This window comes from Prinia subflava, chromosome 3 (genome assembly GCF_021018805.1).
Source record: "Prinia subflava isolate CZ2003 ecotype Zambia chromosome 3, Cam_Psub_1.2, whole genome shotgun sequence".
NCBI classification, from domain to species: domain Eukaryota; kingdom Metazoa; phylum Chordata; class Aves; order Passeriformes; family Cisticolidae; genus Prinia; species Prinia subflava.
In genome coordinates, this window is record NC_086249.1 from 71,602,716 (window position 1) to 71,620,496 (window position 17,781).

Below are 17,781 nucleotides of genomic sequence, written 5' to 3' on the forward strand. Positions count from 1 at the left end.
TTTGGCCAGGCATCAGTGTTTGTGCTCTGACTGCTTTCATCTGCTTTTGTCCTTTTAATGATCCTCTTAGTAAAGCACTGAATAAATAGTTCTTCTTTTCCGCAAATTTAGATATTTTATGGGAGAGGTTTAAGAACACCAGAAATCACGCACTGCAAAACCACAAATCACGGATCACAACATGGAAGTTGTTTCTAAACTAGACGTGGACAAAAGAATAAGATAGCTGAGATAATAGAAAGAGTGTTTTAATTAAATGAAATTAAATTCTGCCCCCCAGTAACAATGCCAGATCTGCATGGAGATCTGAAACAACAAAAAAAAAAAAGTTCAGGCCTCCTACCAAAGAACAGGTAGTCTGGCACACATTACGCTGGGTGAGCTGAAAAATGTTTAGAGAGAAGAGAAATACATTAATTTCAAATACTAGCAACTAATGGTTTCCCTTTTCTTGTAGTGACAAAAAGTAAGATTGACACTGAAACCTTCACTTTTTAAAAAAAAATTAAATTGTCTTCTGAAATTTAACCATCAGCAGTCCCAAACCTGGACTGTACGTACTAAAACGTAAATGCATTATGAATAGTTGAATGGAGTGCTGTTATGAGTTGACTGTGTTTTTAATCAACAGACAAAAAAATAAAAACTTTCTACTAATCTTCTAGAGATAAAGAAATGATCCTAAAGAAAGCTCAAAAACCTGCTGAATTTGCTCAATATATTTTAGGACACCAAGACTATAACAAAAAATGTATAAAAGCAATTTACCAATAATTTTGCATTTTCCAATGTCTGTTTTTTTATTTGCCCTTGCAAATAAAAACTTGCAAAGTCAAGGTGGCAGGAGAATTTTGAGGAGTTTCTCAGCCTAAACAACATTTAAAAAACCTCTCATTCTACCTGATTCCACACATTGTTTCCAATTAAGAAAGATTTTTTCCTTAAACTAAAGCTCGTGGAGTGTTTATAAATGCCAGCCTTTTTTTTTTTTCCCTCTATGCTCATGTGAGGCAGCACTTCAAAAGGACAGGAGGGAAAGGACAAGAATTCTCTATTCTTCTTTTTCACTTTGCATTCTTGTTTTTTAAATTAAGTCCTATACTGCACATCTCAGGATTTATATATAAACAGGATCCACAAATTATATTCCCTACAGCAAGTAAGCAGCAATGCCCTCTCCAGTCAAGCTAAAACCAGAACAAAATAAAGTAAAATAAAGATCAGGCCTCTTTTTGCCAGGAAGAAGCAAAGGCTCTGCAGTGAAACTTTGTAATTCACTTTTCTAACCTCCGCTTGAAAATATATCTTGTCCAACTGTGAATAGCATGACTTGTGGTACTTAGATGGGACTCAAGATACAAGGGTATTTATATAATTCCCCATAAAAGTCTCCACTTGTATTCATATGTTAAGTGAGGGACAGATCCTATTACTGTTTCAATGGTTTTTTGAGGGTGCAGCGTGGAGGACGCAATCAAGACAGAGCCAATCAGTTTTGCACTGTAACACACTCGGGTATATACCAGCTGTATGATTTCAGGGACATCTCTGGAAATCCACACTCTCCTTCCCACAGCTCATGTCATCCAACAGCACAAAAGAGGGAGAGAGTTGTAAAGTTTCCTACATTCAGAATAATTTTATTAATTCCAGGGAGGCATGGCACCAAGTAAGAAAAATACATGTGATTAAAAAAAGCTGTTTATGTCAACAAAGTCTTTCCATAAAGGGAAAAAGAGACAGTGAGAGAGTTGGAAAATGTAAAAAAAAGCTGTGAATTCTGACTGGTTATTGCTGCCTATCATTTTAAAAACACCACCACTTTCTCACTGGGTTAAGGAACACCACAGCTAAAGTGTACTGAACAGTAAACTATTTGCTGAATTATTATCCATTACTGAAGATCACAGGTTCCACCCACCCACAACAAAATCCTACTTGCTTCACTGCTGTCAAGTGCAGGGCCCCTTTACAAAATTCTTTGGGAATGATTTAGAGATTATACCAGAAAAGCATCTCAATACTGTATCACTGTGAATGACGAGTCTTTCATTACAGTTAAGCATTTCTAAACGAATTTCAGTTCTGTATTTCTCATACTCTGAGAAATGTTGTCAGATAATGATCCACTGCACACATGGTTGCTTCTAGTTTACATAAACAAATTATATATTTGTGAGTGCTGAAGTAACTGTGGCAGATGTAAGCCCACTAATTATGATGTATTTAGTGTATACCCAAAAGTATGCATCTAAAACAGATTACTAGTTAGTTGACTTTACCATTCACAAACAGGTATTTTACGCAAATTCATCCTCTCTCCAGCATGCTACTGACAAAAGCCTCTCATGGATGGGGAAAAGTGTCTCCCACTCCCACAGCAAGCTTTGCTTAACAGTTCAGCTGAACAGAACTAATAGAATTAGTTAGCATTCAAGTTACACTGATTGTTGCTAATGACAAGAGGGCTTGCCGAAAACAAAAGCAGAAGCTTTAACATTAAATGGGGACCCACTTTCTGTATCACACAAATTCAACTTCACTCTACAAGGATGTTCACCTGCCTTGAAAATCTCTGGTTTTTGTCTGTGGCACTAGGATAAGAAAGGGTTATAGTGAAAGTTCATATTAAATAAATAACAAACCTCTTGCTCATTCTACTGTCACTAATTGCATGCAATGATATTAATGACCCAGTAATTGCTATACGAGTAGCACTGAAGTGGAAAACATCATTTTGAGGCAGAGTTCATCTCTAGGTGGTAGGACTTCACCAGTGACTGAGTTAATGCCTAGTGACAGTTTAGAATATAACACTATAGATGAGAAAATGTGCCAGTCTCATGGTTATAACAGTTTAGATGGACATGATGTTATTTGCTTTGACCACACAGAGTCTAGCAGTAACCCCAATAAAGTGCCACAGTCAGACTTTGCCCTGTAGATGAACCTCATTCCTTTCAGGGGAGATGCTCTGTACTATAACAATCTAGAGCAATTTTCCACATGTTTGCTTCAATAAAAGAATACCTTCATCTCCTGCTTTTACATGTAGCACAACAAAAGTCTGCTTTATTGCAAAACACAAAAAGCTATTTACATCATCTAACTATCCTTCAGCAACACCGAGTTTGGCACCTTAGTACTGAGATCAATTATGATACTATTGGATGACTGTACACTTGGCAAAGATGATCAGAAGTTAAGCACTGTTTTGACTGCAGTATGCTTATGTTTGTGTTTAGAGCTGTAAAATACCCACGAAGTAAACCTTAATGAGGGAACATTGCAGAAATAAAGCAATCTGAATTTCCACGGTTCTACAGGACCTCCTGTTCAAATACTTGCCATTAAGAAATTAAGAGGTTTAGCTTCTTTAGAAATTATCACGTAGGCACATCTTGGTTCATTTTAAGAAACTCCGGTGGGATATGTTAACTCTGCCAGTGTTTGGAATTTTGGAGTCACAGCTAGACAGGCAAACTGATACTTTTAATACTTACGTTCATAGAGTTTTTAAAAATTCACTGGGGTTTAACAGTGTAACTTCTTTTTTTCCCCTGTTGCAATGAAAATTAATTTGCTAATGTCTTGATTCTGCTACTGAACCTACTGTGGCAGGCTCTGGATGGCACATGGAATCAACTTTCAGCACAGGCTGGGGCCAAGCTTTGGAAAGCAACCCTGCAAAAAAGCCCTGAGGGTCCTGGTGGACACCAGGTTGACCATGAGGCAGCAACGTGCCTCAAGGTGCCCTTGCAGCAAAAGAGGCAAACAGCTCTTGAGCTCCATCTGTCAGAGCAGCGGCAGCCGGTTTGGGGAGGCGATCCCTCCACACCACTCTGAACTGGAGAGGCCACACCTGCAGTCACAGGCTCCTCAACACAAGACAGACAGGACTTACAGCAGCAAGCAGCGTAAATGCTCATGGAGATGACGAAGGAACTGGAGCACCTGCATAGCAGGAGGGGCTGTATCCTTGGGGGTACTCAAAACTCAGCTGGACACAATTCTGGGCAGATGGCTGCAGGTGCTGCAACTGCCTGCTTGAGCAAAGGTTTGAGCAGGGAACTAGATGATCTCCAGAGGTGCCATCCAAACCAGTCCATTCTGGGATTCTGCAATCAGCTGGGCTGTTGTGGTCTAACACATTTATGTGCTAACATGAAATACTTGAAAAACAAATAATTTTAAGTTTTCCTGGCAGGATTTGGATTTAGAACTCTGTTTCTCTCACAGCAGCCCAGCGAGCACGTAAGAACTACTCTGCTGCTGTGGTTTAGTGATTTTTCCTGTCTTCATCTACCGAACAGAAAACAGATAAATCGTGCTAACAAAGATCCAAACATGCTTTCAAACACCAGCCTCATCAGCTTAATGCGGACTCTTCTCCAAGAACAGCTAAGACTACCTTAAGCCTAATCCTGCTTTTACTTCCAGAAATATTGGCATGGTTTCCTTGGGACTGAAAAAAAGAAACTGGAAGACTGCCCATTTGGGCTTAGTTTTATAGTCTGATTTATCAGAAATAAACCCTGAAATATTCTTCATCCAAGGTTTCTAGGACTGACTGAAGTCAGGAGAGAAAATACAAACTGACATTTAACCCTATTTTTCAACCATTCCAGCCTTTTGTTTCTGCTAATGCAGTTCTCAGACAAAAGTGTATCTCCCTCCTTTTCAGCTACGTAAAGGCTTTAATGAGGCAAACAAATTCAAATCTTTAATATTATTTTCATTAAAGCCTCTATAAATTCTTATGGAGCTCCTCATCTTTTATTTTAGGACTTAAAATACTGCAATATGTAACACATATGATACAAGCCTTGTATCATATATATACAAAGACTGATCAACCCACTTGATGTGCCAAATGATCATCCCTGAACTTACGTACAACATAGAAGTTAAATGTGTTTTAGTGTGGCAGTGCACTCTCAAGATTCAATTTAGACAGATACTTTCTTCATGCTTTCTTCACAGTATAGCACGTCTTTCCAATACACACCCCCCTGATTTAAACAGTTACTCATATCCTGAATATAAAGGAAAACATACACACTCAGCGAATTCTTATTCTATATGTAGTCCTGTTAAGGATGTTTATGCAAATCTAATAGAGCATACACATTTTGGAGAAGATCAGGATTTTTTTTTTGCAAAGCACTATGAATACTACATATATAAAGACTTCAAAGGGAGAATATTGTATCTTTCTTTGTGAATGTATTATATTTCCCGCATTTATAAACTGTTTCTGAGGAATTATGAAAGTGAGATATAAAAACAGTGACTAAAACTATTAAACAGCTTCCTATGAAATTTTAAAACCTGTTTAATTCATGAATATTTCCTGAATAATTTTTTCTTCCAGTCTGAACAATTATTCTTCATTTTCATCTGATTCCGTATCTATTTGGAATACGTGCGGGGGTGTGGGGGAAGATAATTGTATTTTTTTCACAACATGCCATCAATTAACAAACTGAGCATTCCTATCTTTCATTTCCTTCCCTTAGGAATAGACACATAATAACAGATTTCCTGCTGAACTATCTCTGTCTACTTTAAAGGAGATAAACGATTAGTATTGCCTAGGTAATGGCACCGAATATGAACAAAGTCCATCAATATAAAATAGCCTTATTCTCTTACAAGACCTGTGTGGTCTGGGACAAAACCCCAAAGGACCACGACTCCATTAATCCTGCAGGTCCTAGACTCTGTTAGAAATCTGAAGCTGCACAGACAGTGATTTTTCTTTCTAATAATATTATTTGTATAAGCTGTATTTATATTTCATTCAACAAGAGCTAAGTGGTATTGCTGATACATTCCTTAAAAGACTCTTCAGCAAAGTCAAAGACTGACCTCTGGATATCATTTTACGCTAAGGAGAAATTATTTATCTAATTTTCTGAGGAAGGAGGAGGAGAAAGGAAAGGAAAAAAGCGATCTTTGTACAAATGGAATCAGAGCGGCTATTATTGCACTGGCTTTCATTAACACCAGCACCACCTCCACAAAAAAAATCCCAAACCAGTAGATTTCTGGACCAGAGAGTCTTTAACAGAAACCATGAAAAATGCCTTTGTTGCAAAAGTAAAGGAATTGAATTTCTGATACAGTATTTGTCCCCATTTTGGCTAGTTTGGCACTAACAAAGGAAAACCTGTTTACTGCTTCCTTTTGGGTAGCTTTCACTAGGTGATTTGGAGGTTATAGGGGGCTGCAGGCTGAAATCTGCCTCAGAACATTTTCAGAATGCCCAGCCAGACAGATTAGCTAGCGCTTAAACTGGTCAGAATACTAAAATAACATTTTAATGTACATCTATTTGGCCATGCAAAGAGATTTATTCTTCCCAGCTGGGCCATATTTCAGGGCACAATCTATATTCTCCTTTAATATGTTCTTCCTCAGACAGTTATTGCCCTTTAATTGTAACAGAATGACAAAGTGAAAACATAAAAAGCCTTGTGATTTTTTTCAAACACAACTAATGCTAAAGTTTCAGAATGACTGTTTTGATTTTAAAAGCCACAGTACTATTAAAGCAGTAACCCAAAATTTAGTGCTACTAGCCAGTATAAACTTTTAAATCAGTCAGAGAGCATATATATATAAATATATGTTTTTTAATTTCAGCCAGAAGCCAATTATGTAAGTGGGTCACTTGAAAAAAAAGTTGTCAAAAAAACATTTAAGGACAGCTGCATATTCAATTTTGCCAGTGTCAAAGCCAATGAGCATCATTAGCTTGGCTAATGAGGTCCAGGCAGAGCAAGCCTTATAGAGGAATCTTTCAGAGAACCATTCTGTAGCCCCTTCCCAAGTCCCAAGTCACTCGACTACAAATTTGGAACAGGTGAAGATTTCATTGCAGGTGACTTGTTTAATACTGTTGATGATGTCAGCCCATAAACCTCACTTATGCAAAAGAAGAGATGGCGTGAAATATGTGCTTGCTTGGCCAAACTACCTAAGGAGCTTGACGGTGGCTTGGAGGCAGGGGGCACTGCTCCCTTCCCTCTGGCATAGCTTTCCACAGGCTTCTCCTGGAGCTCCCTCAGCACAAATCCAGTGGATCACCTGGCTCTCTAGGCCCTCTGACTAAAGGCCAAGTTTACTGGGAAGGGTTCAGGATGATTCCTGTACACCGGGAGTAAACATCTTTGGTATATGAAATGCACTTGAACTATGCTAATGCGTCTCTCTGACAAACAAGAAGAATCTGCATCTGAGAGAAGTACTGAAGCAGTGACACCATGACCCAAATACTTGCAGATCAAGTACTATCTCCTCAGTATTGAGAATACACTCATTGCTTACTCTGAGCAACTCACAACAGCAGAAAATTAGACTTTATTCCCTAAACATGCAAAGACATAAAAAGACTTCTTAATGCAAACATCAGAGTCACAAATTTTCACACCCTTCTGCCCAGATTTGCCCTTCACATTGATATTTATGTTGTTGGGCATGATGTATCTTCCTTCATGCATTTGATTAAGGATTTTCTTAGAGACTTATGATATGTTAGCTAAATGGTCACATATTTTAGGATAATCAAACATTAATACTTCTGATCTCAAGTACATTTGACCTTCTCCAGTTCTGCTGAAAAGAAATCAGGTAACTGTAGGAAAATGAATCTATTCATTTCCCAGGAACGAAAAATTGATGATGGCAAAGAAGAGAAAAGCAAGGACACTCTGTTACATCATTTATTCACTTTCACAATACCATTCAGTATCGTCTTTCCAATTACTGCTGTTCACAGAATTAACTCTTTGGATACTGATACTCATATTGAGGAACATCTTGCCAAGAAATGGGTTACTTTAAAAAAAAAAATTAATAAAGTACCACTAAATGAGAAAACAGATAAGAGAAACTTACCCACATTTTTACTTTTTAAAAAATCAGGAATTGTGAAATGAGAAGATTTTATAGTCTTAGGCCTAGGGAAGCACTGAATAGGAAAGATCTCCTTCTGCTATACCTATCATGAATACATCTGGATGATATAAAAATTATGGCTTGAAGAATTCCTGTGCAATCACACATCTCTAAAGGGCTCAGGAAGCTGCTTCATCCTGTGTTGCAATTCCTCATCCCAAAATGACTAACCCCCTAATATGAATAGAGATTTTACTGTTTAATACAGCTCCACAAACCACTTACTATTACCTTAGAAAAACAAACTCTGTTTTCAAATAATGGCAAGATGATAAAGGTACATGATGATGCACAAAACATTTAAAGGGCTGACAACAGCCTGCCAGCATAAACAGCGTGAGATTAGGCTGTAGGCGCAGCCACAGCAAAGATGCTGAGCTCAGTGACCTCTTGTGCTAAGTTTGTTTGATGCCACTTAGTTAAGGGAATGCAAGATCCGAAAATACTTCAAAATCAAAAGCTGGCACATAAAATGCATCATTGCCTTCATTTCACAGCTTTTCCACCCCGTTAGAAAACCCCAACATAACAAGCAAGGCAAAATGGACGGATGGGTGGAAGGAGGGATGGAAGGAGAGAAGGAAGGAGGGAGGGAGGGAGGGAGGGAGGGAGGGAAGAAGGGAAGGAGGGAAGGAAGGAAAGAAGGAAGGAAGGAACGAACAAAAGAACAAACAAAGGAAAAGGAAGAATTACAGGTCTGTGAATAGGAATGTATGCAAACAATTTAACGCCTGATTTGCACACATGACTAAGAGGTATTTTATTACTTATAAAAATGACAGCAAATGTCCTGATTACCAGAACCTGCACTGACAAGGCTGTGTCATAAGCTTTTGAATACAAACTGTTAAAACCCTATCTAGCTCCAGTACTCACTAAAATGGTGTCCTAGCTGAGCACTGGCCTAGTTTTCTACGCCTCTTAGTGCTTCTGAGACCAGCATCACTGAGTTTATTGTTTTCTCCATGAATGACAGGAGAGTAAGGTTTTTAGCTTCAGGATGGCTGGGTTTTCAAGGGTGGGGTGCTTTTTTTGTCCAGCTTATTAAAATGTATGGGTACCCTTGCTGAAGCTCAGTCAGCATGCTAGCAACAGAGTGATAAGTTAGCCATTTGTTTATGCCACAATGAATAGGAAAAGTAATACCCTGAGGCAATCCAGTATTACTGCTAGGTCAGTGTGATTTTTGAGGCATTAGACTGAAGGCTGAGTAAGTTCTTTCAACCAAGTTACGCTGTAATCTTCCAGGAAATGCAATGACTATTATGTCTTATTGCTATAATGAAATAATTATACAAAACTAATGAAAATGAGACATACTTAATAATTCTCTGGGTAAATCCATGACATAGATATGACAGAACTGACAGTGTATCAGAAAGCTCCATTTGTGCCCATAATTTTCAGGTAATAATAGTAACAGTGCCATTTGTTCCACTACAGTTGGTCTTCTGTGGATGTTTTTAAAATCAGCACTAAATAATGAGCACATTTCCTCATTTAAGCCAAATATTTGAGCATGGTCATTTTTACACTACACAATTTCACTGGAGTTACAGATACCTATCTCTCAACATGTAATTTTGTCACTCTCACCCTGTTAAATATTTCACTGGATTTCAGTGGGAAGTTTGTCAAAGTTAATATTGTATAAGTGGGATTAAATTTTTATATACCCCCAGCTAAACAGAGAAAGTGCCTATATTAAGCAATCTTTAAAACAAACCAGAAAAAATGGTGGTTTGTATCTCCTGTAACTCTTACTTAGTAATTTCTGAAACCAGTAATTAATATTAATAACGCAGTGAATTCTTACTTCAGCTTCTATGACATACAATCTGTTTTATACCTTACCATATACCATTGTGGATATAACTGGGAAGTGAGCATTAATTTATATCGAATGAATTTCCATTTCCATTTTACAAGTACTTGATCAGAGCACTTTTAAAACTGCCAATATTTTAAAATCAGAAATTAAGAAATAATTACACTGGCAGACATTACAGGAAACAGTTGTCAATCCTCCAGTTTTCAAGGAGGTGGCAGAAACCAGTTCAAGGACTAATCTTTTAGCAGGACCCGTTGTGACAGTACATGGGTTAATGATCGTAAAGTAACAGAGGGTAAATTTACACCAAGTATAGTGAATAAATGTTTTACAATGAGTGTTGTAAAACACTGGAACATGATGTCTATGGGGGTGGTAGATGCTCCATACCTGAGAACAGAGCTCTGAGCAACCTCACCTAGTTGAAGATGTCCCAGCACACTGAATGGGGCTTGGACTAGATGAGTTTTAAAGGACCCTTCTAACCCAAATTATTCTACGATTTTGCAAAATAAGACACACAAGTGTCTAACTTCCCTGTAACTGCAGAATACCCAAGTATTTATGGAATTTCTTCCATCACCTAACTGCGGATACTTGCTCAAGACTTCAAAAGTGCCCATGGGGCTAAATGAGATCCACAGGGTATAATATTACAATGACAAAACCTGAACTAATGTAAATTGTTGTTATACTGCTGAGGTCTCAGCTTATGCTAACTCCTGATTCACATCATTAACTTTACACATCATAAGTAATTTGAATCACTGAACACAGTGGCTACCTCCAGACTTGCTTTCAGCTGTAAATCCCTGATCAGAAACTCACACAAACTCTGTACTGCTGCACAGAGGCCTGTGTCATGCACATTTGTTTTGCAAGCCAGGCCCATGAAAAAGGGTAAAATTCAAGACCATGCTGGTCTACGTTTTACCCAAGAATTTTCCTAGCTACTGTACGGACATAGTAGGTAAGTTTTGAGGAAAGGCATGTTCAATTACAGGCCCTTACCAGTAACCCTTGTGAGGAAACTACACTGACAAAATTGGCACCTAAGTGGCCAAAAGGTGCTTCCTGTGAGAGTCCCTGGACCACCTGGAGCAATGGCTAGCCACATCACATGGGATACCTCATCTGAGAACAGCTGGGTCACCATACTCCTACTCCTGGCATAAGGACAAGGCCAACAGCACAGCACATCACCAGGGCTGTGAGCAGGAAACACGTCAGTTTAGCTGCACGCAACTTCTAATGCAAATACAGGACACAATACTGTGTACAAAAAAAAAAAAAAAAAAAAAAAAAAAAAAAAAAAAAAAAAAAAGCTCCTTTTACAGGCATAGAAGTACAGTCCAATGTGGTTTACACAAACCAGGGAAAAAAGAGACAGAGCTCCTTTGGAAATCAGGAACAATACTGAAAACATGCCAGAAAGAAATCATTCTCAGATAAAAATATACAAACCCATCCATATTCCTCTTAGTTTGCTTATCATGTACAAAACAGCATGCAAAATAATGAACAATTTTACTTAAAATAATGAACAACTGAAAGTTTGAACTTACATATGACGTAATAATCTTTGTTCTTCTGAAATTCCAGGCCCCAGAGATTAGGACTGAACTCTTGAAACTTGATGGTAAACTTAACATCTTGATCTGGCTTGGCACAGTTAAGTAGAGGTGTATTGTCCTTTTTAATAGCACAGCTATCTGCTTGGTCTTTATCAACCATGTAGACTTTATAATATTCATATTGGCCAATAGTTTTAGAGTCCACCTTTGGGCATATAATATCCAGTTTGTCTCCTATCTGTGGATATAGTACCAATCCTTGTCCAGGAAGGAATCTAAAAGGAAGGAAAAAAAAAAGGGGGGGATGGGGGAAGAGAAGAAGTAAAATTTGACACTTAATAAAATCTCATGCAGAAAAGTAGCAACTGCATTGAACAGACAGGAATAAACCGTTTCCAAAACCAAAATGACAGACTGAGCAAACCAAGTCTTAATAGTTTGGGCTTGATTCAATATCAACAAGATGTTTATTTAGATCTTGGAAATTATAGATGGATTGAGTCTTTTAGTCCTTATCCCAGTTTTGGGCACTCTAGCAGATTTTACATCTCTCTTGGCAGGCGCTGCTGTTTCTTGCACTGCATTTAGCCATGCAGAGCAGCTAATACAATACCTGGTGAGTTATGATTCTGTTTTTATGTTTTGCTAATATTTCTATTATTCTTGACATATTTGGCTAATTTTGGACATGGGAGAATGACAAAAATAATCTTTTGACCCTCCTGAACAGCCCTCTGAGACAGGAAAAATCTTGGACATTTAAAAATATATTAACATGCTGATTGATATTACTAGTGTAACACAAAGGAACAGTCACTCAACCAGAGCCATGCTTACAGAACTGCAATGGACAGAGATATCTACCTGATCCATGGACCACACATGCTTCTGGGAAAAACATTTCTATCCAAGACAGTGAGACCACCAATTCCACTACAACAATTTCTCTTCACAAATTCCACCATTACTGCCATTATTTTAGCTCTTTCTTGATTTGTTTTTGTGCTAGTAGTTAAAGACAGGTGTGCTTTTTTTCTTCGTATGGGAAGACTTCTTACACAAACTGGCAGTGAGCTTTAATATTTGCAGTTAGACATAGTATTTTGTCTTTCCTACTCATATTAATTAACAGGCAAACTTGACCACTTCTTCACGGAAGAAAAATATAAATAATTGCTTATAGTATTGATTCATCCACAAAATGAGGAATCATGTTCTCACAAGGACAAAAGCTACAGCAGGTTTGTGTGTTTCTCTCTCCATTAAGACATATTTGTTTCAATTAAGGCCAAGAAGTGCATGTTTTAGAACAACAGCCAGTAACACAACCAATGTCCTCGAATGCACAGACCTAAAAGACTGACTTTGTTTCCTCTTTTTCCTGCCTGCCAGCATTTTCCAAAGATCTTCCTTAATGGAGAATCGGCCTGAAAAACCAAGTGAAACAATTCCTTCTCCAAGTGCTAATATTTAAACAGCACACGTAGTAAATCTAGCTTATTCACAGGCAGCCTTCCTGGAAACTTTAAATTAGAGTATCAAGGCCCACGCAGAACAAAGCTGAAGGCGTCGGTGACCTCCAACATCTGGCTTGGCGAAAGGAGCCACCACCATGAAGTACTGGTGGGGGAGAACCCACTAAATTAAAGGATGATGCAACGCCCCAAATTTCAAATCCATCATTTACAACTGCTTGCTCCATACAATTCAAGTTTATGGTCTGTGCTAATTGAGCAGGATTATTTTCACTCACAAAGCCAGTGTAAGAATTATATTTGTTATGAAGCAGCACGTAGCAGGACAAAGACATGTAATTACAGATTTAGGGAACTAGAACAATGAAATGTTATGGCAAGAAAAGCGACTGTTGATGTATAAATCACTGTGCTCTTTTGTGCTGTGCAGGGTAATTTCCAGACTGCAGAAACTGGGCTTGGCCACGGCTGTTCAAACGGAGATTGGAGATGGGGCAAAGCTGTGCCTCCTCCAGTTTTCAGACGTGCCAAAGGAAGGCAGTGACTACCGCCTCCTGAAAGCTGAAATGGTCGAACAAATGGAAAGGTGGGAATGCACCCTCAGAGTTACCAGCCTGGTGAAGGACAACCAGATGTGTGTGTAGATATGGCACCTAGGGATGTGGTTGAGTGGTGAACACTGCAGTGCTGGGTTAACAGCTGGACTTGATGATCTTACAGGTCTGCTCCAACCTAAACGATTCTATGATCCTACGACTGAGGGAGAGGCCACTTCTGCAAGGGTATGAAGAAAAGGCAGGCAGGAGGATCCCAGCCAGCAAATAATCACAAGGGAGCAAAAAATCCCAAGGATTTTAGCTCTCCTTGGGGATCAACTCTGACCAGGCAAAAGCAAAGGGGCAGAGTTTCCAAGCCAACCTGCATCACCTGTGACTGACTTTACTACCTTGTCTGACCACAGCCCCATTTAAACTTTGCTCCTGTGCAGCACTGCTGTATCAGGAAGATGACAATCACTCACATTCCCCCATCTGCAGGCCAGGACAAAGGCTGGTCACTGTATGATCCCACTGCTGCAAATACTTATTGTCAGCAATACTCCTTCACATAACAGGACTGTATAATAGGAAACACATGAGATTTCAAAGGACTGAATCTTTGCTTATAAGTTAATCAATTTAGATTCCCATACATAACATATATGAAATTCTTAAGGTTAGATAAATATACCTGTTCATCACTGTCAATAATCCAACCTAAAAGCTGCCCTGAGAAACAAATGACACTGATTCTCATTTTAGACTTTGTGTGTATGTATGGAATAGCCACAGTATATGTTCTCCAAGCAAAATCTGAGCATGCCAGGCAATCCTCAGAAACAGCTGAAGGAGAGAAGGCACACTTGTGAGCCTTACTTTCAGCCAGGAATTGTCCCATAAAAGGTAGAGGACAGAACCATCCCCGACAGTTAAAACTACACTTTACAAGAGCTTCAAACCAATGCACTTGTTAGATTTTACGGCAGGGAATATTCTTGCTATGACTCTGAAGTCTGTACAGTTTTAGAACAAAACTCAGTAAATCTCCTTCCACTTGTGTGTGTGAACTTGTAGGATCTAATGCTGATGGGATTAGGGAAGAAAAAAGGCTTAAAATGCAAGGATTAATCTGAGGACTTGATTGTATTGAAATTTTTTCCACACTTTGCAGTTTTGATCATGACCTTTGCTAGAAGAGATATTTTTCCAATTTACTTTTCTTATTTTCTTACAACAACAAAGCCCAAATATGGATGGAGATAATAAAAAAGTTTCACCTCATGCATTTCAGTTCAACCACAAAATTTACAGTGGCTGATTAGTAGTAGGCATGATTATTATCCCTGCTTTAGTCTAATACTTTTGCCACTGTACTTTTTATAAAGACTTTAAATAAATCATTTGCTGGGTACTAAGCATTTTCTGAAGCTATTTATGAAATGTCAGGAGGATTTAGACTACTGTTTTATGATCCTGTTTTTGAAGACCTTCTATTTGGGGGAAAAAAAAAAAAAGGACAATGTACATTCAGCCTTGGTGGAGGTTACAAAAACTTCAGGATTAATCCGGAGTCTTCATTTCTGCAAGTGTTGAAGTTGCCTTAAGTATTCCGAAGTAGCATCACAACTGATTAAATGTTTACAGGACAGTGTCTATAAAAATTAAGTTAATGAAATGGCTTTAAAAGTCTGATCAAAATGTACTTTCAAGTGATTAGAAAGGTGGTTTTTTCCCCCCATTAAAACTGAGATATAACAAAGACAAAGCACGGTGTTTCCAGAATCCTGTGACTGATCCTGTAGAGGCTGTTACTGCAGTGGTGGCTTGGGACAGTGGCATACTCTCCAAGTAGTCAGGATAGCGACAGCAATGGAACCATTGCTTTCTATAAAAAGCCTTCTAACTTTCTGCACTTCAGCTCTAAGTCTGATTTACTGCAAAACTTATATACTAACACAGGCTCCTGTACCCCAACAGAAACTTAAGAGAAAAGCTTAGCAAACTTCCCAACTCATATCTGTCAGCAGTCAGATACAGAGAGACTCTTGGAGCATTTGAAAAATCCTGCTCACAATAAATAATCCTGGTGCCTGCTGTGAGAAAGCACAGAAAAGTATATTAAGTACCATATAAGCTGTACGATGAAATTCATGCACTTTCTGTCTGGCACTTTTCGATACAGATGGCATTTTTACTGTCAGCCCAAATCTGGTGTATTGTGGGCGACATTTGACATCTGTGCAAAAGCCCATGGATGTGAATCCCTCCCACATGTCCAACTAGTCACACAGCTCATCAAATAATAACTTGCAGAGTTCCCAAACCTTTTTCAAAATAATTATTGTACTTGACCAAAAAGTCACATAACACACAAACAGAAATTAGGAACGGAGTAGTTCATTCCCTCCTCACACAAACGCTTCAACGACTTTCTCTACCACACTTGTGTCTCAGCAGCAGTTCCTGGCACTAATGCAACCTTACCTGTCAAAGTCCTCAAGAAGTTAAATTTGATTGTGAAATTGTATAAAAAAATAAAATGTGTATTATTTTCCAACTAATTTCTTAATAATGTACTTATTCAGAGAAATTTAGCACATTTAACCAAACTAAATTACAAAGGAATTTTGCTTAATGATAACCACTCAAACCTGCCTAACCTCATAATTACAAATTCTCAAAAAAACAAACAAACAAACAAACAAACAAACAAAACCACAAAAAAAACCCCACAAAAACCCAAAAAACCACAAACAAAACAAACAAAACAAACAAACAAAAAACCCCACAAACAAACAAAAAAAACTTGGCCTACCCACACTCTCTTTCACTGAGAATATTCTACCATTTCTTAGTATGCAGAAATTTCTGAAATTGTAAAATTATCAACAGAAAAAATTCCTATAGAAATAAATTCTTAAGAGATTTTGTTAATCAGTATTGAGTGATGTAACCAAGTGTTTTATCAGGGTTTTTCCAACTTGCAAAACTATACATATATGTATAAACATACATATATGTACCCATACTATGAATATATATGCAGACTTAGCTTTAACTGTATTCGAGACATTATAAAATAAATATGATTTTAGAAAGCGTGTTAGTACTTGATGTGAGGCTTGTATATTTAACTAGGGAGGCAGTGCCAAATTTCTGTGCTTTAATAACTTACCTGCACTAATTGGTGTAGGCAGTTAGCTTTAAATTAATGTCACAAAAATAATCCTAAAAATGTGAACAATCAAGACGCTTCTTAAAATGCAGCCTGAAACCTACTGTTGGGGAATCCTACTCACTTAATTTCATGAAGTTTTAACTACAAGTCTGACTATATTTATTAACTGAAAAGTTTTATTAAGGAAATATCGTGAATGCTAATAACACAGTGTGTTAGTCCGTTACTTGTAAAACTGCAAACTGAAACAGAATACAGAATTGCATTCCACATACAAGTCCTTTCTGTCTAAAAAGAATGGTAATTAAATAGTACATGTAATAATCATCTGACTTTTGAGAAAATAACAACATTCATATTTCAAGTATCGCTTTGTCCACAGGAGAAATATTTAGGCAAGGCGAAAGTCCTACCAGCTTGATGCAAAGCAAATAGAAGTTTCAGGAAAAGGCTATTGATTTCAGTGAAGTAACCAAAAATCAGTTTCCTGATTCCCAAAAACACTGCACTGCATAAAATCCAAAACCACAGACCTGCACTCTCTTCAAAACCTCTGCACAAAACTTCCATTTTAGTTTTCATCCTATTCAATGCCATGTACAAAAATATGCCACGTGCATAAAAGCTGTAAATGCTTTTTGTGCAGAAGCAATGATTTTATAGGACTCATTTCACTCCAGTTTAAACAGATAAAGTGAACATGAATTCAATGAAAACAAGATCAGTAACTGCTGTGGACAGACAGAAAAACAAGCTTCATCACAAAAAGATTAATGTGGAGTCTGTCTCAAAATGGATACAGAATTTTATGAGGAAAAAGGGCACTATGCTTACGTAAATTCCTTGCAACAAAAAAACACCATAGTGTGACACAGCAAGATGATAGATTGGCTTTATACACAGACTAGCAAATGAAACTTTGAAAGCAAAAGAAGTAAAGCATTTCATATTATTAAAATTCTTTAAAGTGAGTTTTGGAAGCTACTTTTCTTTACCAGTGCAGTCTTATTAAATCATTTTAATACTACAGGAAAGTTTTACACAACATGCTAAGCAGGGATGTTTTTGAATTTAAATAAAATTTAAGAAGTTTAATCTGCTAACCTTTATTTATATGCAACATTTTTCCCCACAGTTAATGAAAAAATTTATGTAAGGAATGGTTACTAGTATTAATGGGACTTGCAGGCTAGAAACTAAATGGAATTCAAACAAATAAATA

The 17,781-nt window shown here is 37.7% G+C and overlaps 1 protein-coding gene across 1 annotated transcript in view; it reads right to left on the reverse strand.

Moving 5' to 3' along the window:
- EFNB2 (ephrin B2) overlaps positions 1-17,781 on the reverse strand; it is a 44,553-nt gene that overhangs the window by 11,427 nt on the left and 15,345 nt on the right. Inside the window, exon 2 of the mRNA XM_063392404.1 lies at positions 11,359-11,642. Coding sequence (XP_063248474.1) covers positions 11,359-11,642 — 284 coding nt within the window. The remainder of the gene's footprint in view (positions 1-11,358; positions 11,643-17,781) is intronic.